Source organism: Anarhichas minor, unplaced genomic scaffold, assembly GCF_050575085.1.
Source record: "Anarhichas minor isolate MPS153535 unplaced genomic scaffold, ASM5057508v1 ptg000016l, whole genome shotgun sequence".
NCBI classification, from domain to species: Eukaryota; Metazoa; Chordata; class Actinopteri; order Perciformes; family Anarhichadidae; genus Anarhichas; species Anarhichas minor.
In genome coordinates, this window is record NW_027466462.1 from 3,487,028 (window position 1) to 3,514,345 (window position 27,318).

Sequence of the window (27,318 nt, forward strand, 5' to 3'; positions counted from 1 at the left end):
AAGACAAAAATGACCATAAACAATTTAATGTTGGGTTTGGGCAACAAAACTACATTGTTAACAATTTTATGTTAGTTTTAGGTTGAAAAATGTAACGTTTGGTTTCGGCAACAATACTACTCCATAAGGTTTAGGCCACAAAACCTTTTGGCTAGGTTTAGGATAGAAAACCTCACGGTTTGGGTTAAATTAACTATGTTCCGTCATTTCTTATGTCGTGTGTAAATTACTTACCGCTGACTTGTTTTTTCACACGGGACACGAACATCGGCCTCCTGGGTGAGGGGAGTCGGTTGAGCATGCCCTGGTGAGAAAAGGACAGAAATATAAAAATAACTTTAAGTTTTAATAGCAACAGTGTTTTTGACTAACTGGCAACCTTAAATAGTACGGACAATTTGAATCAGCTGAGGGGTAATCAGGGGAATGCAATGCAGCTGGTGCTAAGACAATCCAATGAATTGTCTATTTAACATAACAGATAAAAAAAACAAAAAACTTTACAGCTTTATGGAGCGTATTGTTCAGGCAGAACTTACATTAGCTGTTTCACAATTACTGGCTCTTTCGCCAGCTGTTTGGCTACCAGCTGAATGGTAATAACCAATCATATTGATACAGTTTTACAGCACAGTCATAACCTGATACTTCTCATTTGATATAAATGTGCAATTATGTTAAGTATGATGCGTCAGACTGAACAAAATATATACTTTCAGATATTTTAGGGTAAATAGCAATAACAATGTGTATTTTGGATGTTTTCTCTGCATTAGTCTGATAGACGATTGGTTATGGAGGCAAAATAGCCCCACATTTTTTGCCTGTAGTGTTTCGCCTTAAAAAATGTCTTCTCCTTCAGCTTCACGTGGCCCTTGGATCTGCCTCTGGCTGGCCATGTAGCAAAAGTTTTACAAGGCCGGATCTTTGTCTCAGGAGGGCTGAGCAGCAACTGCCAATGTCTTGCATCCATGTTTCTATACCGCCCAGAGACGGGAAGCTCTTATTTGGCAAACATGGCGAAGCCCCGAGCTCGTCACTGCATGGAGATCCTGGGCGACCGTCTCTTCGTAGCAGGTGGAGTCACCGTGGACGACAACGTGTGCATTGTTGACCAGCTAGATTGCGAGGTGTACAATCCAGTGGCTGACTCCTGGACTGCCTTCGCGTCTCTGCCAGTGCCACATGTGGGAGCAGGAGGCGCGGTTCAGGAGGGGAAGTTTTACGTGCTGGGTGGATACAGAGAGGACGACTACAGTGAAACTGGGACGGTCCATCGGTATGATCCCACCACACAGAGATGGGAGAACATGGGCAACATGCCCGGGCCGAACAATGACATACGAGCATCTGTGCTGCGTTTGCCACCAGATCTCCGCTTGTAAAGCACAGTGACATATATACATGTCATATGTTACGTTTAACGTCACGTATTGCATTAACAGTGGTATTATTGTAATTTGAAGAAAAAACATTCTTCCATTGTCAACAATATCACATCTCACAATTGTTTGACATCTGGATGAAGGTAAATTGATCTTACACAGTACATCAAGTAAACCTTTAGGCATGCAAAAGGTAGGATACCAATCTAATGTAGAGCATTTTTGGTGCTATGTATTTAATCTAAGTGTACCGTGTTCAAAAGGCCCTGTGATGAAATGTACTAGCCTGGGATGGGATGAGTTATTTCCGTAACACAACATAGGCTAAAAATATATTTACACTAACTACCGCAATCACAAACTATGAACACAGGATGGAGCTGCTCCCTCCTGTCATACTTTTAGTGTGAGGCCAGTGAACACGTTAGTCATTGCAGAGAGCTGCTTTGGTCACCAGACACAGGAAGAGAGACACTGAAAGAAGTTTGTTTTTTGTATCTAGCGTTCCGAAGAAGGCCCACACATTTATTTTTGCATTCAAATTTATTTCGCAAATAACAAACATGCATGAGTTCTTCAGATTTATCAATGAGCTTTTATTTTAATTTAGGAGAGGATAATCATACTTTGTCATTTTCACACGCTCTCTCCTCGGTGTAAAAGCACAGTGCAATGCATTGTGTCTAATCACTTACACAGGGAAGACAAGAAAACCACTGAAAGTCGTGTGTCCATTCAAGTTGTTGAACACTCTGCCGTTATCCCACAGTTCCATGTGCACCTTATCACCAGCAGCCAGTTGCAGAGCGACAGCGTTACTGCTGCTGTCCGAGCCGTCGGCTGAAGGGCCATCGTAGGTTGAAATCTGGTGTGCGCCGTTTTTCATTAACATGGCCCCCATGATGTGAGTGTTGTAGCCATAGGTGCTGAAGCTGAAGAAGTAGAGACCGCCCACTGGCGCTGTGAAGATTCCTGTAAACGGAGCAAAGAGAAGCAGATGAAAGCGGTTGGAGCCAATGACTGGCCCTATCAATTTAGATTTGACTCGTGTTGCTTAGAGTGAACCATTTCACATTACACTTGGTCATTTAACCCTTTGTTAATATGAAATAAAGAATCAGCACTGGGAGACACTGGAGACCCGAGTCAAACGGCATCAGCAAATTCTTCTCTTTGTTTGTTCTTGTTTGAAATACCAGAAGCTGATGTGTGAGTTTTACCCCCTTAGGACATTTAAGGTCTACAAGTAGACTTCACAGAAAAAAAACAGCAATCGTATCTCAACAAATTGCTTCAAAATAACACTGGGAGACTGATGAAGCAGTTTTCTTTGCCAAACCATTAGAAAAAATGTAAATAAATATTGATTTTACAGTACCTGTACTTTGGTCATAGCCATTGCCGGTGTTAGAGAAGACCCTTTTGTAAATCAGGGCCTTGTCTGTGCAGGGTCCTTTGTAAATCTCCCCGAAGTTTGCCAAAGAGGCCGAGAACGCGATCTGAGGAGCACCTGTGTACAGTTACATGGAGAAATTAATACGAACGATGTAATAGTTTGGTATAAAATTGAAGATTGGTAACACAGAAACCTAAATGCTAAAAGGCTGATCATCTCACCTTTAGCAATACTCTGTTTCAGCCTAACGAGATATATATATATATATATATATATATTTGTAAATTGTTCGTCATCACAAACATTACCTTCATTCTCTTTCTTCAGTCGGTCCACTTCAGCTTTCTGTGCCGTCAGCTCGTCTACAGTCGCGTTGAGCCCGGCCTCCAGAGCTCCAACATCATTCTGCAGTCTTTCCACACATTTAAGTTTGTCCTCCAAGTTCTTTATTAATTCCACTTTATCTTTCAGCCACTCGTCAATATCCATGTCGCCTCTCTGTCCAAACGCCGGCTCCACAAACAAGAGTCCCCAGCAGGGTCAGCAGAAGCAAAGCCCTGAACTCCATTTCCATTTATCTGTAAATTTACAGTCTCTTGGACGTTTTCCTCGCAGCTTGTGGAGGGATGTTTTTTTCCACAGAAGCTTATATACCGGCTCTCCTCGCTGAGGGGGCTCGTCGGATGTCGGTGAGTGAGCAGTGTCGAGGCCCTCGGGGACCCCAGTTCTAGTCGTGTCCCAACAAGCCAACAGGGAGGATTTTGTGAGCGGGTTAGCCAGTAAAATATGAATAGGAAATGTGACAGACATCATATAACCAATAGATAATAAATTAGCGTAGAAACAAACCATGATGTCAATCAAAAACCAAATGGGTGTCTCAGGCAGGAGACAGGGAACTACTTCTTATTCTTTTGTTTTTAATGGGTACATTACCACCACCCACCAATCTGGAGTGTGAACTTAAGGAAAGTAATTCTCTAATACCAAAAACAAACAAACAACAAGGACCTACTGAGAGTAAAGAGGGTTTTTAAAAGAGTGCACTGGCACAAAGGGCCCATGTGTTGCCAGTGTTGCTGATGAGCTCAGGTGTTTCCACTCTGCTGATGACCCTTTGCCACGCCCACCTCAAAAAAGGTAAAAGGGAGCTGCCACATGAGACTGGCACAGGAATCCTAACTTTGCAGACTGGTCAAGTAAAGAACCTTAACTTATCTCTGAAGATGGTCACCATGGTGGTTTTTCTTCTGGCTTTTGTTGGAGCGGCATCTTCAGAACTCCCCCACAGACGGAGGTGTGACCCGGAGCAAGGACAAGAAACGCCGACTCTTTGCTCAAATTACAAAAATATTTTACACCTCGACGATGTTCAGACAAAACTTGAAGAGAACCAAATGCTGCTGCGAGAGAGGATTGACACTATGGAAGGTAGGACCAGACTGCAGCTTGATTCTGCAAATGGCAACATTAGTGCGCTTGAAAGGTTAGTGATGAATGTTTCAAACACACAAAAGGACCTAGAAAGGATGGAGTCACAAACTGAGATGGAATTGAGAGATGCAAAGACAAAGCTGGAGGAACAGGAAGTTGACATTGCCAGCCTGAAGAGAGAAGTTGGAGACCTGGTCAAACACAGGGAGAGAGTCGGGGGAAACGTCAGTGAGATTGAGGAGAGACTTGATACAACTGAGAGGCAGTTAAGGGAGAGAAAAGAGAAACTTGAAGATCTGGAGTCAGAAACTGGGGCTGCGTTCAATGCCACACAGAAACTGCTGAATCTGTACAAGAAGGCACTCTCCCACCTTAACTCGACGGCCCGGGAGCTCGAAGTCAAAGTCGAAGGCCTACTGAATCCCACGGAGACGCAACTTGAAGCTAACCTGACGGAAATACATAATGACAGTGAAGGTAAGTTTTACAAGTCTGTATTATCTTTAAAAAAACGTTTTCAGGAATTGACTGCAAAAAAGCTGCTATTTCATAAATGTGGAATGTAAAATTGTATTTTTTTTTTTCCTGCAGAACCCAGAACTGAAGACGGTGAACTCCCATTAGAGGTGAAGCGCCTTACAGCACAATGTAAGGGAAAGTATAGTAAGTAATAGTTCAAAATGCTAAACACACACAACTGAATTTAACAATGTTTGCATTTCTTTCTTCAGTCAACGCCAAGGTGGCCTTTTCTGCAACTATAATCGAATCCAACAATACGTTCACTGGACCCGGCACGAACAGCACCAACAATATTCTCATCTATAACCGAGTCTTCACAAACGTTGGCTTCGCTTACAACTGTAAAACGGGTATGTTCTAGATACATAACCTTCAGAAGACTAGTATGTGTCTTTTAAATGGAATTAAAATTGCATTCTCCTCAACAGGCATCTTCACTGCTCGACTGAAAGGCGTTTACCACTTTTCATTCATGACTTTCGGCTACAACGGTCACACTTCCGGAGCCATCCTGGTGAAGAACAGGCATTACCAAGTGAGCACCTGGGAATTCACCGGCTCAGATAACAGTGACACCACCAGCAACACGGTAATCCTTGAGCTGAATTTCGGAGAGACCGTCAACGTCATCCTGAGGAAGGGTGGAAAAATGCATACAAGTGTCTTCAGTGGGTTCCTCATCTTCCCAACATTGTAGATTTTAGAATAGATGGATGCCAAGGTTTTTATTGAGGGACTCATGGCTCATCTCAATCTGTTCTTCTTCATTTCAGCAATTTCTCATGTAAACATTTTGGAGGATTGTTGAAATATGTCAAAATAAAAGATTAAACAAATGTGTTGTAAAACTGTTTTTGGCTTGCTGTGCGTCAAACACCTCACTATTGAAGATGTTTTTAAAACCCGAGATCAACTTATGAACATTAACTCGGTCACCGTCAAAAATCCAAGACACTGAAAACTTATATTTCAGTCTTTTCAAGTGATTTCTTCACAATGGGGACATCTGGTGGCACAACACCTGGTATTGCATTTGTATGGAGGATAAGAGACTCAACATACAAGTGAACACGCAGCTTTCATCCTTGATATTTTGTTCAATATTATAAAATAAACATTGACCGATTTTAAATAACATATGACTCTGCTTCTTAATGTGACAGATTCACTGTGTAATTCTGGGCGTGCTAAAGCTCTGCATCGATACGCCCTGATACCGTAGGATTTAGGACACGCACAATGATCCAATGAAACATGTTCTACTTCAAGCGTGACATGACTCAACTTACCTCCAGGGTCTGTCTGGGTTGAACATCTCGACGCTGTCTAGGTTGGTGTTCTCCTTATCTCCACCAATGGCATAAAGACGGTCCTCGTGTACCACCACTGAGAAGTCTCTAAACTCCTGCATGTCAGCGAGTCTTTTCCAGCTGTCCTGCATGGGGTCATAACTATAGCCTGTGTGCGATGAAAGAAAAAAGGTAAAGATGGAAATGTTCAGACCCCGGCTGTGCATCTGTGGGACAATCTCCATTATTCAAAGTAAGAGGATATTTGTGCACCAGTTGTGTCCTTTTACCTGTAGGCAGATTTCATCATGTCATCCTTGCAGTAGTAGTAGCATCCTCCAAACACATACAACTTTCCCACCATTGCTGCTACTCCATGCCTGAACTTTGGCTTGTCTGGCATCTCACCCAGCCTCCTCCACTCAATCTTCTTCACCAAGCCTATACCACTGCGTAAGGAGTTTGCAAACCAGTACCCTGCTTGGTATGCGCTGTCCCACATCTGGGTTCAGCTGGTCTCCCCCGACCACAACCCGGACGTCAGACCCGGCACTGATCCTGGGTTTCTGGAAGGCTGAAACCAAATTCCTTGAGCGCTGAACCATAGAGTTCCACCTCTTTGTTTCCGAAGCTCTCCATGCTTAATGGCCCTGACCTCTCGAAAGGTCATGAGGGGTAACCGGACTCTGGTCATCAGTGAACCAGCCTGGCCCAACCTCTCTTCAGGATCATTAGGATTATCCAGACTAAACTGCACTGTGTTATTAGATTATTGGCCTGTTTGTATCACATTATTTGACTGAAGTGTCACAAGAAGTGTTATGTGCACTTTTGTTTTTATTACACACAATTATGAATGAATGAATGATTTTGCTCTTGATTGTTTTGGATCATCTCTTTCAGGCATTTCTCTGCTGCATTGCGTCTCTAGTCTTGTTCTGTCAAATCGTGCGCATTGGCCTCCATTAAAAGTGCACTATACGGGGTTCAGAATGTGATTTTTTTGTTTGAGCGCCGTGTGACAGAATAATTATGTTAAAACCACAGACCCCTATCCGTTTCTTGCTGAAAAGGGCTAATTTGTGGGCAGTTATTTTTATATAGAATCTGCGATTACCTTGGAAAAAGAATCATAAAGATGGTTTTCCTTTTTGCATTGCGTGGCTGTTGCGTGAACCCAGCACAAGTTTCAATTGAGTTATGTTACATGTCAGAATAGTAAGAGAAGTCTACACATGGCAGAAAATCAAAGAGAGAGGTTTGGTGGTTTAAGCGGTGAGGGACATTCCCTAGATGTAAGAAAGCTCTTGTTGCACCCTCGTCACAAACCGACAGTTACGAGTGAGACTCACGCAACAAAGCAAATTATTAAATGAAAGGCAACATAAAAGGCAAGCTTAAACTAACAGTGGTGTCTGAAATCAGTCAACCAAAAACCATATGAGTGTCTCTTCTTCTTCTTCTTTTTTGTTTAATGGCGGATGGCATCCAGTGAAAGGTGCATTACCGCCACCTACTAAATTGGAGTGTGGACCTGATAGCCTATCCCCTTACCAAAACTAAACCAAAAACTAAAAACAAACTAAGCAAAATAAAATATAACAAAAAACAAAAACAAACCATATGGGTGTCTCAGGCAGGAGACAAGGCTAAAAAGTTTTTTTAAAAGAGTGCACTGGCACAAAGGGCCCATGTGTTGCCAGTGTTGCTGATGAGCTCAGGTGTTTCCACTCTGCTGATGACCCTTTGCCACGCCCACCTCAAAAAAGGTAAAAGGGAGCTGCCACATGAGACTGGCACAGGAATCCTAACTTTGCAGACTGGTCAAGTAAAGAACCTTAACTTATCTCTGAAGATGGTCACCATGGTGGTTTTTCTTCTGGCTTTTGTTGGAGCGGCATCTTCAGAACTCCCCCACAGACGGAGGTGTGACCCGGAGCAAGGACAAGAAACGCCGACTCTTTGCTCAAATTACAAAAACATTTTACACCTCGACGATGTTCAGACAAAACTTGAAGAGAACCAAATGCTGCTGCGAGAGAGGATTGACACTATGGAAGGTAGGACCAGACTGCAGCTTGATTCTGCAAATGGCAACATTAGCGCGCTTGAAAGGTTAGTGATGAATGTTTCAAACACACAAAAGGACCTAGAAAGGATGGAGTCACAAACTGAGATGGAATTGAGAGATGCAAAGACAAAGCTGGAGGAACAGGAAGTTGACATTGCCAGCCTGAAGAGAGAAGTTGGAGACCTGGTCAAACACAGGGAGAGAGTCGGGGGAAATGTCAGTGAGATTGAGGAGAGACTTGATACAACTGAGAGGCAGTTAAGGGAGAGAAAAGAGAAACTTGAAGATCTGGAGTCAGAAACTGGGGCTGCGTTCAATGCCACACAGAAACTGCTGAATCTGTACAAGAAGGAACTCTCCCACCTTAACTCGACGGCCCGGGAGCTCGAAGTCAAAGTCGAAGGCCTACTGAATCCCACGGAGACGCAACTTGAAGCTAACCTGACGGAAATACAAAATGACAGCGAAGGTAAGTTTTACAAGTCTGTATTATCTTTAAAAAAACGTTTTCAGGAATTGACTGCAAAAAAAGCTGCTTTTTCATAAATGTGGAATGTAAAATTGTATTTTTTTTTTCCTGCAGAACCCAGAACTGAAGACAGTGAACTCCCATTAGAGGTGAAGCGCCTTACAGCACAATGTAAGGGAAAGTATAGTAAGTAATAGTTCAAAATGCTAAACACACACAACTGAATTTAACAATGTTTGCATTTCTTTCTTCAGTCAACGCCAAGGTGGCCTTTTCTGCAACTATAATCGAATCCAACGATACGTTCACTGGACCCGGCACGAACAGCACCAACAATATTCTCATCTATAACCGAGTCTTCACAAACGTTGGCTTCGCTTACAACTGTAAAACGGGTATGTTCTAGATACATAACCTTCAGAAGACTAGTATGTGTCTTTTAAATGGAATTAAAATTGCATTCTCCTCAACAGGCATCTTCACTGCTCGACTGAAAGGCGTTTACCACTTTTCATTCATGACTTTCGGCTACAACGGTCACACTTCCGGAGCCATCCTGGTGAAGAACAGGCATTACCAAGTGAGCACCTGGGAATTCACCGGCTCAGATAACAGTGACACCACCAGCAACACGGTAATCCTTGAGCTGAATTTCGGAGAGACCGTCAACGTCATCCTGAGGAAGGGTGGAAAAATACATACAAGTGTCTTCAGTGGGTTCCTCATCTTCCCAACATTGTAGATTTTAGAACCGACTGAGATGCCAAAGTTTTCATTTAGGGACTCATGTCTCGTCTCAATCTGTTCTTCTTCCTTTCAGCAATTTCTCATGTAAAGTTCTGGAGGATTGTTGAAATGTCAAAAGAAATTAAACAAATATGTTGTTGTAAAGCTGTTTTTGGCTTGCTGTGCATAAACACCTCACTACTAGTTAAAAATGTTTTTAAAACCGAGATCAACATATGAACATTAACTCAGTCACTGTCAAATCTTTAGTGTATACTAACAAAATTATCGATTGGTAATTTAACACAACCAAGTTATGATGATATGTTTCTATCAAAACGAACTTTTCAAAAACCCTTTTACTTTTTCAAACAATTATGCTGAGAGTAAAAGTAACTGTTATACATTTAGTTGTCAAGCAGAAATGGGGACCATGCAGAGATTCATATTGTGACATACTACAAATGATTTGATAATTCATAGCGCCAGTATTTGGGATTGTATATCATCCTACTGTTTAGTACACCATTTTTCAAGAAGTAGAGACCAAATTGGCATTTACAACAGTCATTCTGGACTTGGATTTCTACAATTTATACCACATGTCTGAACAATAAAACTTACAATTTTCCAGCTAAAACACATTTGCTGATGTGAAAAATTTTGATAATGGATCCCACTAAAAATGTCTAGTTTCTAAATATAATCTTGATCAGTTACTAAAGTCTAAAATGTTGCGGCAGTCGGAGAAGACAGGCCCGTATGTCGGTAAAAGCCCCAGGCAATTTGCCCACGTTCTGCCACCGCTGTGTACTGGGTTCGAACCGGTGGACTAGTCCAGACTCACTGTAATCGTCTTGGCAGTATCCTCCCAGTACATAGATCTTCCCTTCCAGGACGACTGAGGCTGCACCCACATGGGGCAAAGGCAGAGACTCGAAAGCAGTCCAGGAATCGGCCACAGGATCGTACACTTCACAGAGTTGTTGGTCATCGTAAAACTTCCTCAGGTTACACACGCCGCCGGCGGCGTAGAGATGGCCTCGCAGGGGCTCCATGCAATGCTGGGCCCGGTCATGGGTCATGTCTGCCAGGTAGGTGGTTCCTCTCTCTGGGTGGTACAGGAGCATGGAAACCAGACACGCATACTTGCAGTCGAAACCTCCAGAGATGAATATTCCTCCGTCCATGACGGTGACAGCATGGCCGCTCAGAGCCTGGTCCAGGGGCTGGACAAAGCTGGGGAAATGAAATAAGAGGCATCAGACAGGAAGGACAGTTGACAGCCTACCATTTAACCTGAAACGAGGATACGCTCATGTCGTATTTGTAGAAATAGTGTCAGTGAATCAGCTTCAGTTTGACTAATTTTAAAAATATATATATATTCTAATTTCTACCATAAATGCAATGTCATGGAAGAAACGGCATCCATCAGCTGCTTTTAATCCCAGTATATGCGGAGCAATATGTGTGTTGACCACACTCTATAGTGACAGCTTCATAGCGGGGTGATAACAGAAACAAACTATAACAAAGCATACATTTCAATAGGAGTTTTGTTGAGGTGTTATCTCTGTTTACTAGGACACCAGCAATGAGAGATCCAGATCAAATTGTCAAAATCACTTTAAGACAGTAGCAGTTTTATTTAGGCTTTTAAATAATCTTTGTTGCAGAAATATATAACATGATGGAGCTCATGTTCTCCAAAGAGCTCTGTAATACTTAGATTGAGGCTTCTGATGCAAATAACCCAATTATTAAGTCATTATACAATTCTGCTGTGGCGGTATAATGTCAACATTCATTTTCCAATTTATGTAGTACTCAAAGAGACAAAAGATTTCCAAGGCACTGAAACACTATATTTCAGTCTTTTCAAGTGATTGATGTCGTCACAATGGGGACATCTGGTGGCACAACACTTGGTATTGCATTTGTATGGAGGAAAAGAGACTCAACATACAAGTGAACTCACAGCTTTCATCCTTGATATTTTGTTCAATATTATACAATAAACATTGACCGATTTTAAATAACATACAACTCTGCTTCTTAATAATGTGACAGATTCACTGATGTGTAATTTTGGGCGTGCTAAAGCTCGGCATCGATACGCCCTGATACCGTAGGATTTAGGACACATGCGACGATCCGATGAAACATGTTCTACTTCAAGCGTAACATGACTCAACTTACCTCCAGGAGTCGGTGTCTGGGTTGTACATCTCGACGCTGTCTAGGTTGGTGTTGATCTCCTTATCTCCACCAATGGCATAAAGACGCTCCTCGTGTACCACCACTGAGAAGTTGCTTCTAAACTCCTGCATGTCAGCGAGTCTTTTCCAGCTGTCCTGCTCGGGGTCATAACTATAGCATGTGTGCGATGAAAGAAAAGATGGAAAAGTTCAGACCCCGGCTGTGCATCTGTGGGACAATCTAGGTTATTCAAAGTGAGAAGAGGATATTTGTGCACCAGTTGTGTCCTTTTACCTGTAGGCAGATTTCATCATGTCATCCTTGCAGTAGTAGTAACATCCTCCAAACACATACAACTTTCCCACCATTGCTGCTATTCCATGCCTGAACTTTGGTTTGTCTGGCATCTCACCCAGCCTCCTCCACTCAATCTTCTTCACCAAGCCTATACCACTGCGTAAGGAGTTTGCAAACCACAGTTCCCTGCTTGGTATGCGCTGTCCCACATCTGGGTCCAGCTGGTCTCCCCCGACCACAACCAGGGTGTCTTTGGGACGTCGGACCCGGCACTGATCCTGGGTTTCTGGAAGGTTGAAACCAAATTCCTTGAGCGCTGAACCATAGAGTTCCGCCTCTTTGTTTCCGAAGCTCTCCATGCGTAGGGTAATGGCCCTGACCTCCCTGAACTCTCGAAAGGTCATGAGGGGGAACCGGACTCCGGTCATCAGTACGCCAGCCTGGCCCGACCTCTCCTCAGGATTAGCCTCAATCCAAGAGATTACGGCTCGAAATACAGCCAACTCTGAGGGTACGCACAGATCATCACAGCAGAGGATGTCCAGAAGCTTCTCTGCTGGTAGGTCCTGAAACTTTGACGTGGCTGACACCTCCCAGAAGTTCTTCAGCACAAAGTCATTGGCTTCCTCGAGCAACTCTGGCATCTCATAGGCTTCAGCAAAAGACGCCACATCCAGGCAAGAGCTTGCCTCCATTTCCTGACTCATGAATTTGAGGCAAAGCGAGAGGGCAGGCTGGAACTGAAGCTGGAGCGCTGTGCAGGAGATCTCGAAGACACAGTCCCAGCTAAGTGGAAGAGTTCCACTGTAGGAGCAGCAAATCAGAGCCTCTAACTCAGAAGGTGACAGGAAGGGAAGGGCAATGCATGTCTGGTTGGATTCCCTCATCCCGCAGGTGAACATGCTGCGGAAGTAGTCACTGCTTGCTGCCAGGATAACTCTGTGGACTGGAGACAGACAAAAGAAGAGCTCAGTTGATCAATATCAAACAATCAACAAGATACCTACAAATTGCATGACTCTATACTAACCATGGAATACAGCACCGTCCACATCCAATATCACATCATACCCAACTCTGTCTGCCCACAACTGATTGATGGACTGGAGAGTAATCTTCATCTGTTCAAGGGCAGATATCTTTCGCTCTTCCTTCTTCGGACTGCCACCTTCTTTCATCCGCTCTTCTTTGTTGCAGAGATCCAGCACTCTAGGAATGCCCAGAGCTTGAGCTGCAGCCATAATCGAGGACATGCCGTCTTTGTTCAAAGACAACACAGCTCCAGTGTAGGCAAACTCCAAAACTGCCTGTAGCCCAACATGATCAACCTCAGGAGACAGAGACACTGACCACCTTCGGACTTCTACATCATTATCGTTGCCTGATCGTACTCCACTTTCATCCCTCAGTCTTTCTTGGATGAAGGAGCTGACAGCAGCAAGAATAGGGGAGTGTACGTCAAAGCTGTTCCCGTTGTCAGTGGTCAGAGTGAGGTCTGTGAGAAGAGATGAATCCCAGAATTCCTTCAGGGCAATGAATACCTCTTTAGGATAGGTGTCAATGCGGTATGTGTGGACTTTATCGCCAAGTCCTTCATCCCAGAATGCTACCTCTCTCACATGCTGCCCAATTCCTTCCAGACTAGCACCACTCATCCCGACCTCCGACCCCTGTTTTTTACCCCTCCCACTCATCAGCCCCATCCTGGAGTCATTGTACGCCACGATCCTCCTCAGTTCGCGGTTGTCCTGTTCAATACCTTCTTCGCCACCTTCTTCAATCACTCGTTTCCTCCTCTCCTTGTCTCTCCTCCATCTCTCTTCCCATTCCATTGGAAGGTAATGCCTAGTAAACTCCATGCATGTGGCTGGGCTTTACTTTCTCTTCAAACTAATACCCACAGTGGTCTTTCTGGGGTATTTTTTAATTACTGATGACCTCCAGCAAAATCTTGATTTGATAAAGTTACTTTCTCATAACTACTCTTGCTGCCTTCACAAATCTTTCTGTCCCTCTCTAATAGACTCAATGTTCCTCACTGCATCAACAGCAGCTATTCATAGCTACTGGGTCAGAGAGATTCAGTTTCAACTGAACCTCAGCTCTCACTTCATTGTAATGTTCACCAAGGAAGAAAATGGAGATGAACTTTAATGTTTATTGGAGCCAATAAAGAGCCAGATAAAATATTTTCCCACCATTGACAAGTTTAACCTTGACTTATAGTAGTAAAATAACTTCTGTATAACAAACAACCATCAAGGAGCCAGACAGAAACGGTCTTAAGTGTATTTATGATAACACAATGTTTATGCTGTACTTTATGTTAATGATTATTCCTCATAACATTATTTTCCGTGATATGTTTTATATCCTTAAACCATAAAATAAACTAGCCTGGGCTATTTTTTTTAAGTGTCATGCATTTGAAGTCAAATATCAGGGGCACAATTCTGAACAAGTAAATTATAATGATCTTATTCTAGAGTATGTTAGTCTTTTGTACAAGAAAGATAAAAAAAAGGGGATCTTGTAGTTGACATTTACATAATGGAAGTGGATGGAAACATGCTTTCATTTGCCTTCTCTTTTGCAGATTTTCTTTAAATTCAGTTAATAATTGGTCTGCATTTGGATGGGAAGCTGGCTAGTGTCAGACTGTTGACATGTACTTTGTTTAAGAAAAAAACTTCTATTCCAGATTACAACATATTGAAGGCACATAAAAAGTAAAGGTAGAATCACACAAAAACATGGGCCTAGACTATGATGTTAATGGATTGTTAAGTTGTAATTCAATAAAATAATAACGACCAAAAAACAAGTGTCAAGATGCCATAAGGAAATAGGGTAAGGTTTATCAGCTTATCTGATGTTTTTGCAGCAGCTTTGATTCATGCATTGCTTCACCCAAACAATTATTAACCTGGACTTTCTTATAAACACGTATGTTTTTGCTGTCAGTCATTTCAGTATCGAAAGAGGACCTCCCAAGCTGAAGAATGGAGAACTTCTCAGTGATGATGGCTGTGTGTTTGCTTGCTGGTCTATCTGAGTGCCAGACTGGAGGTGAGGACAATCAGACCCAGATCACAGAACTCACCCATGAAGACCTGGCAGACACCTGGGTTGAGCAGGATGCTCTCCAGAATTTAGAAACGCCAACCATTTTGACAACGGCCTCAACAGCAACCCAGCCAAGCTGTAATCCACCCATCTACACGGTGCTGAAGGAGCTGGGGGCTCTAGGAGAAAAGCTTGCAGCTACCGCGAGAGCTCTGGAGGAAACAAACAAAAGACTGGAAGCCAGTGAAAAAAAGCTCTCTGCACTTGAGAACAGTGCAGAGTATCAAGGTAATACAAATATGCTAAACAATGGTTGTGCAGAGCCATAGTTTGTCATACAAACCACTTGTTGTGAGCTGAATCGGTCTATTGTGAGCTCACATCAAACTTGTTGTTGCACATTATTTCATTTTGCAGAAATGATTTATATTTTTTTTTTGAAAACTTCTTTATAATTAGAGTTAGAGTTAATCTGAGATGCTGTTTTATTTTGAAGGACAGAATAATGACGTATTCACGTTTCCATCTCTCAGGGCGGTCTCGGATTGCATTTTCTGCTACATTCTCAATAGATGGCACCATTGGTCCTGTGAATGTTCTTTACGCTCTGGTCTACAATCATGTTCTGTTCAACACTGGAGGGCATTACAGCCCAGTCACAGGTCAGTATTCACCGTGTACTTGCTCTTGAATTAGTTGTCAAGTACTGTTTGGTAACTCATGTTGAACAGTGATTTTATTTTACTATTGTTGCAGGTTATTTTACAGCACCAATGCAGGGAGCCTATTATTTCACTTTCACCTCCTTCGTCTGGAGTGGTAGCTCCGGTGGCAGTTTGTACCGAAATGGAAACCAAATAGTGTCATGGTATGGTACTCTAAATCATTCACGCTCTAGATCTAACAGCGCTATCTTGCAGCTACAAGTTGGAGACCATGTCAATGTTCGTCTTTGGGGAAACAGGATGATCAGTGGTCATCCAAATCACTACTCCACATTCAGTGGATTTTTGATTTTCCCTGTTTGAAGTTCATGAAAAATATTTACAGATTTTCCAACTTTTAATAATTATTGTCAAAAGATTGCTAAATGTAATGTGACTTTCTGCAGCTGTACACTTCATGTTCAAAATGTTCATTCTCACTTAACTGATTTATGTTAGAGAATATTTAAAACAATAAGACTTAATTTCATTCATTTAACAGTTTCCTTTTTTATTTCAATATTGTTTTTTTTGGTATACATGTTAAATGTTCTGTACTTTCTTTCTACCACCATTTTCTGATACCTGTAAATCATAATGTACCACATAAATCATAATTTCTTTTATTTACATTGTTCAGAAAAGCTCTTTAAAACTGTCAATAAATGGCACGGTTACAAAAGCACAGACTGCTCCTTTTGCTGCTGTATTCTCTTGCACCTTTCAAAGAAAAATAATGTCTGAAATATATTTACTTTGGATTCTTCGATTACAAAATCATTGTACAGTAAGAGAAATTCTTTAATTGAATTTTTAGCAATATATTTACTACATATTACTGTAAGTCTAGCATCAAAACAGTACTTCCAAAATACAGTGTGACCACTTGTAATGAATCAATTACCTTGGCGCAGATGGTTTAATCCCTGCTCGTTTAATGTTGAGAATAAGGGATTTTAGGCTTATTCTACTTTTGCATAGATTGTTAAAATGTGTGCATCAGCTATGTTATATTTTACATAATATTAACACTTGGAGTTGAATGAATAAAGTGCAGAGAACTAAAGACTTATATTAAATCAATAAAAAGAAAAGCAATACGTCTGCCTCAAATATTATATTAATCAATAAGATCAAATAAATGACAATACAATAACCCTTAGAACAATCTTTGCCAAATTAAGGTTATTACATACCGCTTAATATGAGTTACATTCCCCTAACATTTGACTAATTTAACAATTCATATCACTGACGCAAATCGTAAAAAGATTTCCAAAAAAGGAAAGTATAAACTCACGGTGTGTTTCTGTGGTACAGGTTTGTCCTTCAATACAAGGCTGTTCAATACAGTTGGGGAACGCTATAATTCAACTCTGTGCAATTCAAAAATATGCTCAGGAAATAAAAAAGAAAAAAGAAAACTTTATCTGAAAGTAGAAATTGGATGGCACATTCTAAGGTATCGCTACTTTTGTAGCATTTAACCAGGATGGTTCTGACACCACAGCACAGTGTTGAACCGTGACTTTCTACAGTTTTACTCAGTTGAAGGTGATGAGGTACTCTGGGTAGGCCTGGTCATCGTGGAAGATCACAAACATGGTGGGCTGCTGCTGGTTGTTCACCAAACTGTCGAAGCAGTCAGTCCGGTCTGAGCCTCGAGGAGGGGTGTCTTTCATGGAAGAATTACCGACCGTGTAACGGCCGGTCAGGACACGAGCCACATACAGCCTCTTCAAGCCTGACGCGTCTGCTGGGCTGAAGCTGCTTGCTGAATACTGTGCGTTGACAGCAAAGTAAACTCCCTTTCCAAACACGGTAGCTGTGATAGAAATACACAGGAAAAAACACTTTTCAACATCCAAAATACACATTTTGGTGTTTTTTTTACTACTTTGTCCATCTGTGTCTTTATAGTTCTCCTAAATTCACCAAAAAGTAGCATTAGATAATGCCTCATTTGCATATTTAAACTTACAATTACAGAAAGCTTTTTTTTATTGGTTATATCTAATACTTTTTTTTAACCTTATTTCCTTGTAGTGTCCTGCAAAACGTATGGAATTTGTTTTAATACACATCTTTAAATGAGTTTTTTTCTCAGATTCTGAGCCAGAAATCTCCACTTCAGTAGCACTTACATACACCGCCTTTCATTTCATTCATACCTATATTCTTAAGGTTTTTACAGAGGGATTTGTTTATATATAATTCATAGTCTAATATATATGATATTTTATTGATAAAAACATGGAAAAATTGTAGTTTTTTATGGCCGTTGACAGTATTTCCATTTATGGTGTGATATAAAGAGATATCCAAAAAAATCCCGTGGTTAGTATCATATTTATGCTCTGGAGATTTATGCAAATTAGCACATACTTGATAAAATAATGCCTCATTTGCATATCCAAACATACAATTTCTGAAAACTTGCAATACAAAAAAGAATTACCTTAACCTACGTAAGTAATCAACTGGGGATGTTTTATGGTGATATGTATTGGTTGAAGTGGTTTACCCTATTCACCTGCGTCTCCCCTTAAAGGAGTAGTTCAACACACTATTCACTTTGTTGCCACAAGGTAGACGAGAGGATCGACACCACTCTCATGAAGCTGCAGACAGAAACCGGTTGGCTTAGTTTGGCATGTGACAACATTGCTTACCGTGTTGTCCTGCGTAGCTCCTGTTAAATCTGTCCTTTTCAATGCAGTGGCATGACTCTGCCGATGTGCCATGGTAGAGAGTCTTCTCCCCAAGGTCTGCTTGGCCATTTTTGGCAAATATACGCTGCCTACACACAGTATAGGCATGCCACAGGTAGTAGTTTTGCACCCGCTCAATCTGAGATCAGAAAAACAATCAATTACTTGTTCTGTACCTACTGTAGGTTTTTAATGTGAGAGACGTGTGCTTTTGTGTTCTTATAGTCACTTTTTGGATGTTGTATTTAGCCGTTTTGAGGAAGCCCTGGGCTACAGTCTGGTACTCTGGTGAGTTAGGTTGCAGCTGGATCTTTTTAAACACTTCTCCGTGCATAGGTTCCCATTCTGTTGGCAACTCTACGGCTGAAGTAGAAGTCACATGAATTAATGTTTTAAAGACATGAAAAAAAGAGGATGGTGTTAACATGACAAACTACAAAATGTGACATACCTGTTTCAGACTCGCTCCTTTTCACTTTGTACATGACGCCTGTTAGCAGATTGGTGGCTTCTTGTGTTCTCAGGTTGACTTTCAACATCATGCCGTTTGGTGCCGTCAAATCTACAAACACTTGTTTCTCCAGGTGAGCCTCCTCCAGCATGTAGTTGTCATGCATGCTCAGCTCTTGCCAGGCCTTATTTATATCCTGAATCGACCACTGCACAGTAAGAGCCAACATGGCTTCTTCTTTGTCTTGGAGGTCTTCGCAAAGTGCCTCTTGGATTGCTCTGTTTACAAGCTCGATGACGCCCAACACGTCCTCTTTTAGGCCTGTCAGCACATAGACCTCCTTTCCTGACCCTGACCGATCTCTAGCTTCAGCTCGGGCTGCGTTTCCTGCTCGGTTGCCGTTCACACCCTCAGAACTTTGACGCCTCCTGCACTCCAGGCTTATACCTAAGACTTTGACTTTGGCCTGCACTGCCTCCAGCTCCATCCCATCAAGCCTGGAAAAATGATGTACATCCACCTCTCTCTCTACCAGCTGCTTCTGCAGGATCCCCTCCAACTCTTTCTTCACTGTCCTGATGCTGTCTGGACTACAACTGATCACACTTACTACAGCTGGCGGTGGCTTTGAGGAGGCGAAGGTTTTGCCTTGAGGTGTTGAAGTTGTGGAGGTTTTTGAATACTTGTCGTGCCACTTCTTGAGCTTTTGTTTCGCTTTTTCTAAAAAAAAAAAAAAAGAGCAAAAAGAAATGAGACACCTCATTTCGTCAATTATTTGAGCCCAGATAAGCTAAACTACAAAGGGAAACGAAAAGAGGAGAGAGAGAGAGACACAAAGCAGCTACAAAGAGACACAAAACCACAGAGAGATATGTAACAACTGTAAAGACACACAAAACAACAACAAGAGATATTAACAAATATTCAGTCTGTGTGTCTTGCTCACTGGTAGGAGAGCTGGTGGGGTCTGTGACCAGGAGTCTCATAATCTGCCCATGGTTTATAGCCATCATATTATGTGCCAATCTTACTATTTATCAATATATATCAATATGTTGTGAAGATAAAATTACTTTGTTTTGTGCAAGAAAAACAAGTGTTCTGTGTGCTAAACGGACACATTTCCTAATAATACACTTTATAAAAGAGTTGGAAATTGTAACAAATGGCAAATAGGTCGGTCCGTACATTATTTTGGATCCAGACTGAAATTTCACAACAACTGTCATTTAATTGAAGTTAATGAAATTCACATTAGCTGGTCTTCATCTGACGGAAACATCTCAACATCTATTGGAGTATAACTAAGACTTATGGCTAATCAGCCTCTGCTGTATTTTCCGTTTAGTGCTAATTAACACAAGTTAGAATGCTAAACTAAGACCATGAACCTGGTAGATAAAAAACTGATAACAATTAGGTACAAAGTACAACATTTTTCAAGCTTTATGGATGAACACAAACCTCTAAGACTGAGGTGGCGAGCAGCTGTTTGTCCAAAGCGGTTCTCCAGCTCTGCTCTGAAAAAACATATTACAGGGCAGGAAGTTTACAACAAACAATGCAACCCATGATAAAAAAATAGTTTAACTTTCTGTTCCATTGTGTGAGTGAGATTTATATCTGACCTGAAAGCCTGGAAGACCGATTGCTGGAGGATGACAATGCGGATCAGTGTGAGGGAATTTGGTTTCAAGTCACTAATAGCTGAGGTCATGCCATCCAGCATGGCTTTACAAGCTTTGTCAGAGTTCATACCAGCCACACCTGATGGGTTATATAGAGAACAATCAGATACCACCAATGATGCCATTGACATTGTTATTATGACCTTTTTTTTTTATCATTTTAGATCCTATACTATAATTAAAGAAAAGTATTTTCATGCTACTAAAGGCCACCAGAAATGCATCTGTAGACTTACGGATCTATTACTAATTTATACCTGAATAAGTTTACTTTATGTGTTATTATATATATACTTATATGTGAGATTTTTAATCAAGCTTAGATGTAAACCCTGAAATTCTAACTACATTAGGGTGGTTAAGACAAATCTGGTGTAGCCCTCAATGCACAAAGTACACATAAACACACACATGCACACAGCACAAACCAGTATTGATGGCTGGGAAGGCCACTGAGCTGTAGCCTTTGCTCTCACACTGCTTCAGTATCTTTTTGCAGTTCTTCCGAATAATCTGAGTGTCATTGCGGAAGCTAGCATGAATGATTTCCCTACAGCAGAGCGACCCGGATCCTGTGGTGCACATGTAGTCTGCTGGGATGCCCACTGATAAAAGACATGAAAGCATATACGACCATGAAAACAGCAACACATTGGATTTGTGTATAAGATGTTGGTTGATTAAAATGTAGCACAAGTTTAAACAAAATCTCCAGAAAATAAGTAAATGTGAATTAATTTGTCTTTCTAGCCTTTACTGTTGGACAGTAATGTTCACAACCCAAAACTCTACAAAGTATTTTTGCAGCATTTACGTTTAGCTCCCTCTCAAGGCTTACCTTGTGCCAACTGTGCCTGGACACTGGGCCCTGCTGCAGTCACAATGGCTTTAGACACACCTGTGAAGTTTGTGAACAGTTACTGTCGGATCTCAAATATAAATATAATGTATACAAAACTCTCAAAAATAACACCAGTTTGTGGTGCTGTGGTCCTTTACACGTATATATTAAAAGTCAATCAAAAGATTTAGAAAATCAAATCTTACCAGATGGGTTGTTGGAGAAGTCAGTTGTGTTGACAATGGCATCAGTGCTCTCCTGAATGATGTCACCGCGGACCATCTGGAGCTTGACTCTACCCAGCATGGCTGTGACCTCATCATCAGTTGCGGAGACATGGCGGTAAAAGGAAGCTAAAGACACAAAAGTAAAAAAAGCATGTTAGCCAGAACTTTAAAAATGCTAATATGTTGGTGGCAGTGTTTGGGAGCCTCTTTAATGTTTTCTGTTTCCATTCAAATATTTTTAAAGTATAACATTAGAAAAGCTACATGGAGACGGAAAAAATTAATAAAACTTCCTTAAATGAGAAAAAAAAAAAGTTTTGGTGGATTTTGCTTTTGTCGAAGAAGAGTTGGCACTCCAAATGGGATATGGAAACGACTTTGCAGAATTAATTCTGAGTTAGCGAACATTTAATTCCAATGACTAATCAGTTGTTTCTGTTGTCGGCGTTGTCTCAGAATATACTCATAACGTGCAAATGCTTGTCTAATGACGACATGAAACATGGCCAAAACTAGCTGACATGAAAGTACAATTAAACATGCCCAAATAGAACATATTCTTGACGACCTCTCTCCATTTTTCTCTCGTAGATGGGCAACCAGACTTCGTTTCCGGTTCACAAACTCTATTTCTTAAACTCTGTTTGCCGGGGGGTTAGAGCCATGTGTTCCCTATAGTGCCAACTTCTGATCAAACTACGCTGTGGCAGAGTTTATTTGCTCATTTCAAAAGTTTGGTCAAAATTTGCTTGACAATTGACAGGAAACATGGCTAATTATTATCTCATTGATTGATTGAAGAAACAAGTAATGTATCAAACTCTTGCTCAACCGGACATTAAAAAAAAAAAATATGCACACTAACCTTGGTCTGGGTTAGCGTCGTTGGTGAATCCTCTGAGATGCAGAGTTCCCTGGGCAGACTGGAAGGCCTGCAGTGATGAAGTGACGGGTTTAATTCCAGTTCCACATGCAAAACAAAAAAAACTATTGCACTCCATTTTTTTTGTTACAAGGCACTGCATTATCTTTACCTTGCTGGAATCTTTGTCATTGGGGTGGATGACAAAACGGACCAGGAAAGATGTTCTGGTGACCCGGTCCTGTTCAAATTTATGGACCTCCTCCAGTAAAACCCTGGATGCCACGCTGTGAGGAAAACGCAGGACAAAACCGGTCCCAAGCACAGGGAAGGCAACAGAACTGAAGCCTCTGATATGACAGGAAGCCAGAATTTTTCTGATGCCCTGTCTCATAGTCTGGAAGATTGAATGATTATAAGGTTACTAAACCCCTTAGTTTTTAAGGGAGTAAGAACAACAAAACACAGACGCAGTAAAGACAAACCTGGTTGCACAAAAACCTACAAGGACATATTCAACACACAAATTCACCTGGATGGCAACTTCATGTTGGTTATTATCCCAGGGAAGAAGGTTGAGGAAGAACACTCCTTTAGATTGAAGAGTAGGCAAACCCGCCACCAGGACTGTGTCGCCAGGCAATGTTGGTCCTCCTGCTTCCTTATGGAAATTTGCAGTCAGCTGAGGTCCAACCATGACTGACAAAGCGCTTCCAACACGGATCGAGGTGGGATCATGGCCAAGCATAGGGGTTACTATGCAATCCACCTAGGAGAATACAGCAATCTAATTTCATCCATGTTAACACTTAAATGTTCCTATCCAGAAAGTGGATTATGTATGCAAACAGAGCATGGTACACAGCAACAGCAGCAGATTACCGTGTGAAACATCCAGAATCAAATCAATTTAGCTCGGTTTCTCACCTGCTGGGTCTCCAGGGTTCCCTGAATGATCTCTACATGGACACCATCTTCAGGAGCTCCACCAGTGGCTCCTCTTTGGAACCCCGGATCACTTGGTGCAGCGTTTCCGCTACTTATCCCTTGGAGAAGCCGGTCACATGCTTCCTGCATGGCCCTCACCACCTCTCCTCTGTTATCAATCAGGATAACTCTGCTCAGACTTCGCCCTCCCCGACTACCAAACTTCTTAACAGCAGTTACAATAGCGTCAGAGCACACAGCGACGGGAACACCAAACACACCTGAGCTGATACAGGGCAGGGCTATAGACCTTAACTCCATCTCCTCTGCTAAATTTAGGGCAGACTGGACAGTTGTTTCCAGTAAGATCCTCTCTCTGCCACCTGATTTTCCTCCTACAGGCCCAACAGCATGCAGCAGTATCTTACAGTTTAAGTTCCCCCCTGTGGTCACTACCACATCACCTGTAGGAACTTTTCCAGTCCGCTTTACTATATCTCTGCTCTCCTTCTGCACCTGAGGGCCACCCGCTTTACTCAGTGCAGCAGCGACCCCACCGCCGTGGTCCAGATCTTCGTTGGCAGCGTTCACCAGGGCATCAGCTTCCTGTTTGGTGATGTCACCCTGACACACCAGCACCTGGAACCCGTCACGAAGGCTGTAGCTAGCAACTGTTGTGTTTACTCCACTCAATCCTGCACCAGATGCCAAAATCTGTCTTGTAGCGTGAGCTTGTTCCTGAAGCTGTACGAGACACTTCTGAGAATGAGCAACACTTAAAATGTTGACTCTTCCAGTGGAACTTTCAAAATACCTTACTGCCCCTGGTAGGTCAATGGTGATTCTATCCTGAACAAGGGAGTCCAGAAATGGACCAAGTTTGTTCCTGACCTCCGTCACTTTTCCGGATGGACCTTCCAGCACCACCATGGGCCCAGGGAAAGATGTTAAAGGATGGAAGGTAACCCCTGAATAGTCAAACCCATGCAGCTGCAGGAATTCTGGTAAGAGTTGTACTAACTCTGAGTAAGGAAGAATGACTTGGCCTTCTATGCTTGACTCATCCAAAATAAACTGTATGACAACTTCATTTAGCTCTTCAACCTCTTTGGTGTGGCCCAGTAGGCACACCGTGCTGTCTGGGCCAAACACGACCTGAGCCCTGTATTGCCCTTGGTTCATTTCATTTGTCTTGGACTTTAGCTTTTCACGAAGATCAGTCGGCACAGAAGAGCAGTTAGGAACATCAATCTTGACTTCCTTGAATTTTTCGTACAGTTTTTTTTTTGTGTCATCCAGTTTATTGGCAGAGAAGGTGAAGAAACGTACCTCTGTGTCTCGTAACTCTATTTCCACCTTGCCACCAACCCCTAAAAAGTCCCCCAGCACCCCTGCAACGCCGTATGCCTTTCTCAAGAAGGCCAAAAGATGTGGGCTCATGTCAGAAACGGTCCTTTCTAACACAAGGTTCTCCTGCTCAGAGATAGAATATCCAGCCTTAAGAATCTCCTCCACAGAACCTTCCAAAACTAACTGTCCTGCAGCTCCCTGCGTGACCTTCACTTCTGGAAAATCTTGTCGCAAACTGGGCTCCATCTCTTTCCAGAGGAGGCGGAGCTTGGCCTCACCCAGTCGACGAATGCTTTTTTGCTTCTCACTGGAACCTGACCGTCGTTTAACATGCGAGTCCTCTACAGCCATCAACATGGCCTTCACTTGAGAACGCTCCCCAACCACAATGGCCATCCCATCCTCACTGTACACCTTCACCTCATCTGTGGTCTGACGAGAGCTGCAGGACTTAAGTAAAGCTTTACCTTTGTGAGGGTCCACCTCACAGTGGCACATGTAGCCATCAAAGAGTTTGTCTACCTCGGCTTTCCAATTTCTAACTGCAGCACCAGCTTGAGCTAACCGGCTAACTAAAACCCTCCCCTCCTCTGGGTACAGCTGGGCAGAGCAGGCCACAGAGGTGAGTGCTTCCTCTAGTTCTTTCACAGCCTTGGGGCACTCCTTTAGATAACGCAGGAGGTGAGAATCAAGTCGTAGTTCATATTCTTCACCACTTTTTAGCAGGCTTGGGTTAAGACTGGACGGCTGTGTCTGCTGTTGGAAAGACGTACATTCATTTGGTTTTCAGTATATGACAAATTGATGTTCATTACAGGCACACGCTTTTTTTTAAATGATTGAGACACTTGCACAACAATTGAACACATACCCTAAAGCATTTCTATGAAAAGTCAGTTTCAATTATTCCAATCAAACTGTACTCAGTAAGTGCTTGTGATGCTTTATAATGATAATACTATATAGTTTTACAACCAGTTGCTCTGAGACACTATTTTAGAAGACTTTCCACTCTGACCTGTGATGATGTTGAGTCCAGTTTTGGGCTAACTGACTTTCTTATAGTCGAGGATGTGATGGGAGAGCCGGCGGAAGGTCCCGGGCTGCTTCGCACAGTCAGCACCAGAGGACCCTCGTCAAACTCCAACACATGTTCAGATCTATGCAGGACTCTTTCCTGAGCTGAGACAGAAAATGATTTATTACTTATGACAAAAACAAAACAACTACAAAAGAGCTGAAAAAACCCCGATAAAGTGATGCAAAAGATACAAAACAATCACAAAGACAAGCAAGAGACACAAAACAACTGCAAAGAGACAAAAGGCAACTTCAGATTGATGCAAACATGCTCATTATATAACCAAAAAGCAACGCAAGACAACTAGAACGAGTTGCAAAACAACCGTTGAGAGACACAAAACAACCACAAAGAGACGCAGGGTTCCTGCAAATACACCAAATGACTACAAAGAGACAGAAAACAATGGCCACTGTCTCTGCCCAGGAGCCCCGGCGTGTCCATCCACGCTTTACAATGCGTGTGCAGTCTATCACTTTAACTTGGCTGCCGTTTGTGCCGCACCCTGTCAAGTGGAGGTGAAGTTATCAGTGCGGTGCAGTGATCAGCCGGAATAAAGGATAGGCAATGACATCATATTCGTTTGTTGATGATTGTTATTTATCCTCTGAAACCGCAAATACCGCATCAATAGGCACATTTCAAGATTCATCCTGTGGCGTACTAGAGCGTGATGAGCGCTCTAGTACGCCACAGGGTGAATGTGAAACTAGAATATGTTTTGAAATGAAGACAGTGAATATACTGTACAGTAGCCTATGTTAAAGTCAAATTGACAGTCAAAAAGTGTGGATGTGGCTCTATAAGCAGGTGGTCTCTTTCATTACCCCCCCCCCCCCCCCCCCCCCCCCCAGATATAATCGAATGAGATCAACATGTTTGCAGTGCATACTTTCACTTTCACCAGCACAAGACGACACATTTCAAGAAATCATCGACAAGTGACCCAATTGAACAGATAAAGGTTTAAAATCACGTCTTCTTACCATCTCGCTTATTAAAAGCAATGCTGTAAACGTGATCGTGCACGTTTGTTATCGAGCCGCAGTCTCCACCTCCGGATTTGCGTCGCACGGTAAAGTACTTTTCTATTTTCTTCTTTTGCTCTTCGTCCAGACCAGGACCCTCGAAGAAGACGGGATACTGGTAAGGACCCTCCATGGTGTGAACGCTTGATAGACTTTATAATTAAAATACGTACAGGAGCGGACTGCAGTGGAACCGGGTGCCACTCTATTTCCCGGTTTCGAGGAGGTTTACTGAACTAAGCCAAGATGAATGTGGCAGAGCCTCTTTAAGAGTGGTGCAAAGTGAAAGTAAATGTACTCGAAAGGCGTTGTTAAAGGAACAGTGTGTAGCATTTAGGGGGATAGATTGACGGAAATTGAAAATCATATTATTAACTATGTTTTATTTAGTGTATCACCTGTAAATAAGAACGCATGAAATGCAGATTTCTGTAAATATTCTATTGCAAACTTTACCAGTTTTCTCCTGTGGACGGCAAAAAGTTTAAAATATTGTAAAGGAACAGTGTGTCACATTTAGGGGGATTTGTGGGCGGAAATGTAATATAATATCCATAACTATGTGTTCATTAGTGTATAATCGCCTTAAGG

The 27,318-nt window shown here is 42.2% G+C and overlaps 8 protein-coding genes across 9 annotated transcripts in view; 4 read left to right on the top strand and 4 right to left on the bottom strand.

Annotated features, from left to right (window-relative positions):
• Positions 1 to 1,385, top strand: part of LOC142950627 (kelch-like protein 33) — a 5,187-nt gene extending 3,802 nt beyond the window's left edge. Inside the window, 1 exon segment of the mRNA XM_076092190.1 lies at positions 863 to 1,385. Within this exon segment, the coding sequence (XP_075948305.1) occupies positions 863 to 1,385 (523 nt within the window).
• LOC142950850 (FH1/FH2 domain-containing protein 1) overlaps positions 1 to 2,151 on the bottom strand; it is a 22,202-nt gene extending 20,051 nt beyond the window's left edge. Inside the window, exons 1-2 of the mRNA XM_076092474.1 lie at positions 2,081 to 2,151; positions 235 to 304 (exon numbers count right to left, since the gene is read on the bottom strand). The gene's annotated coding sequence lies outside the window, so the exon portion shown is untranslated. The remainder of the gene's footprint in view (positions 1 to 234; positions 305 to 2,080) is intronic.
• Positions 1,958 to 5,394, bottom strand: LOC142950866 (complement C1q-like protein 4). Its single transcript, XM_076092529.1, has 3 exons — positions 3,090 to 5,394; positions 2,764 to 2,895; positions 1,958 to 2,357 (listed from the first exon to the last, which is right to left on the bottom strand). Exons 1-3 carry the CDS (start codon positions 3,268 to 3,270, stop codon positions 2,077 to 2,079), a joined length of 594 nt encoding a protein of 197 aa, XP_075948644.1. The 5' UTR covers positions 3,271 to 5,394; the 3' UTR covers positions 1,958 to 2,076.
• On the top strand, positions 3,921 to 4,790 carry LOC142950863 (uncharacterized). Its single transcript, XM_076092527.1, has one exon. The coding sequence runs from the start codon at positions 4,008 to 4,010 to the stop codon at positions 4,779 to 4,781; it is 774 nt and encodes a 257-aa protein (XP_075948642.1). The 5' UTR covers positions 3,921 to 4,007; the 3' UTR covers positions 4,782 to 4,790.
• Positions 5,395 to 6,082: 688 nt separating the features above from the next.
• On the bottom strand, positions 6,083 to 13,693 carry LOC142950846 (kelch-like protein 33). The gene is made up of 4 exons (XM_076092470.1): positions 12,822 to 13,693; positions 11,789 to 12,737; positions 11,495 to 11,665; positions 6,083 to 10,531 (listed from the first exon to the last, which is right to left on the bottom strand). Exons 1-4 carry the CDS (start codon positions 13,648 to 13,650, stop codon positions 10,012 to 10,014), a joined length of 2,469 nt encoding a protein of 822 aa, XP_075948585.1. The 5' UTR covers positions 13,651 to 13,693; the 3' UTR covers positions 6,083 to 10,011.
• Positions 7,795 to 9,308, top strand: LOC142950628 (uncharacterized). The gene is made up of 4 exons (XM_076092191.1): positions 7,795 to 8,566; positions 8,681 to 8,737; positions 8,821 to 8,961; positions 9,040 to 9,308. The coding sequence occupies exons 1-4, from the start codon at positions 7,882 to 7,884 to the stop codon at positions 9,306 to 9,308; spliced, it is 1,152 nt and encodes a 383-aa protein (XP_075948306.1). The 5' UTR covers positions 7,795 to 7,881.
• Positions 13,694 to 14,793: 1,100 nt separating the features above from the next.
• LOC142950629 (uncharacterized) lies at positions 14,794 to 16,068 on the top strand. Its single transcript, XM_076092192.1, has 3 exons — positions 14,794 to 15,145; positions 15,214 to 15,519; positions 15,614 to 16,068. Exons 1-3 carry the CDS (start codon positions 14,794 to 14,796, stop codon positions 15,883 to 15,885), a joined length of 930 nt encoding a protein of 309 aa, XP_075948307.1. The 3' UTR covers positions 15,886 to 16,068.
• A 100-nt stretch (positions 16,069 to 16,168) lies between these two features.
• On the bottom strand, positions 16,169 to 26,989 carry LOC142950841 (protein mono-ADP-ribosyltransferase PARP14-like). 2 transcript variants are annotated; one of them, XM_076092464.1, is made up of 15 exons: positions 26,686 to 26,989; positions 25,637 to 25,800; positions 23,269 to 25,371; positions 22,874 to 23,110; positions 22,514 to 22,738; positions 22,345 to 22,411; positions 21,459 to 21,605; positions 21,250 to 21,309; positions 20,840 to 21,016; positions 20,352 to 20,490; positions 20,188 to 20,243; positions 18,724 to 19,443; positions 18,502 to 18,635; positions 18,234 to 18,411; positions 16,169 to 17,386 (listed from the first exon to the last, which is right to left on the bottom strand). In XM_076092464.1, the coding sequence occupies exons 1-15, from the start codon at positions 26,858 to 26,860 to the stop codon at positions 17,106 to 17,108; spliced, it is 4,863 nt and encodes a 1,620-aa protein (XP_075948579.1). In that variant the 5' UTR covers positions 26,861 to 26,989; the 3' UTR covers positions 16,169 to 17,105. The 2 variants fall into 2 exon arrangements, with proteins under 2 accessions (XP_075948579.1, XP_075948577.1); XM_076092462.1 differs by having other exon boundaries at positions 23,269 to 25,374; positions 26,686 to 26,988.
• Positions 26,990 to 27,318: the final 329 nt, after the last annotated feature.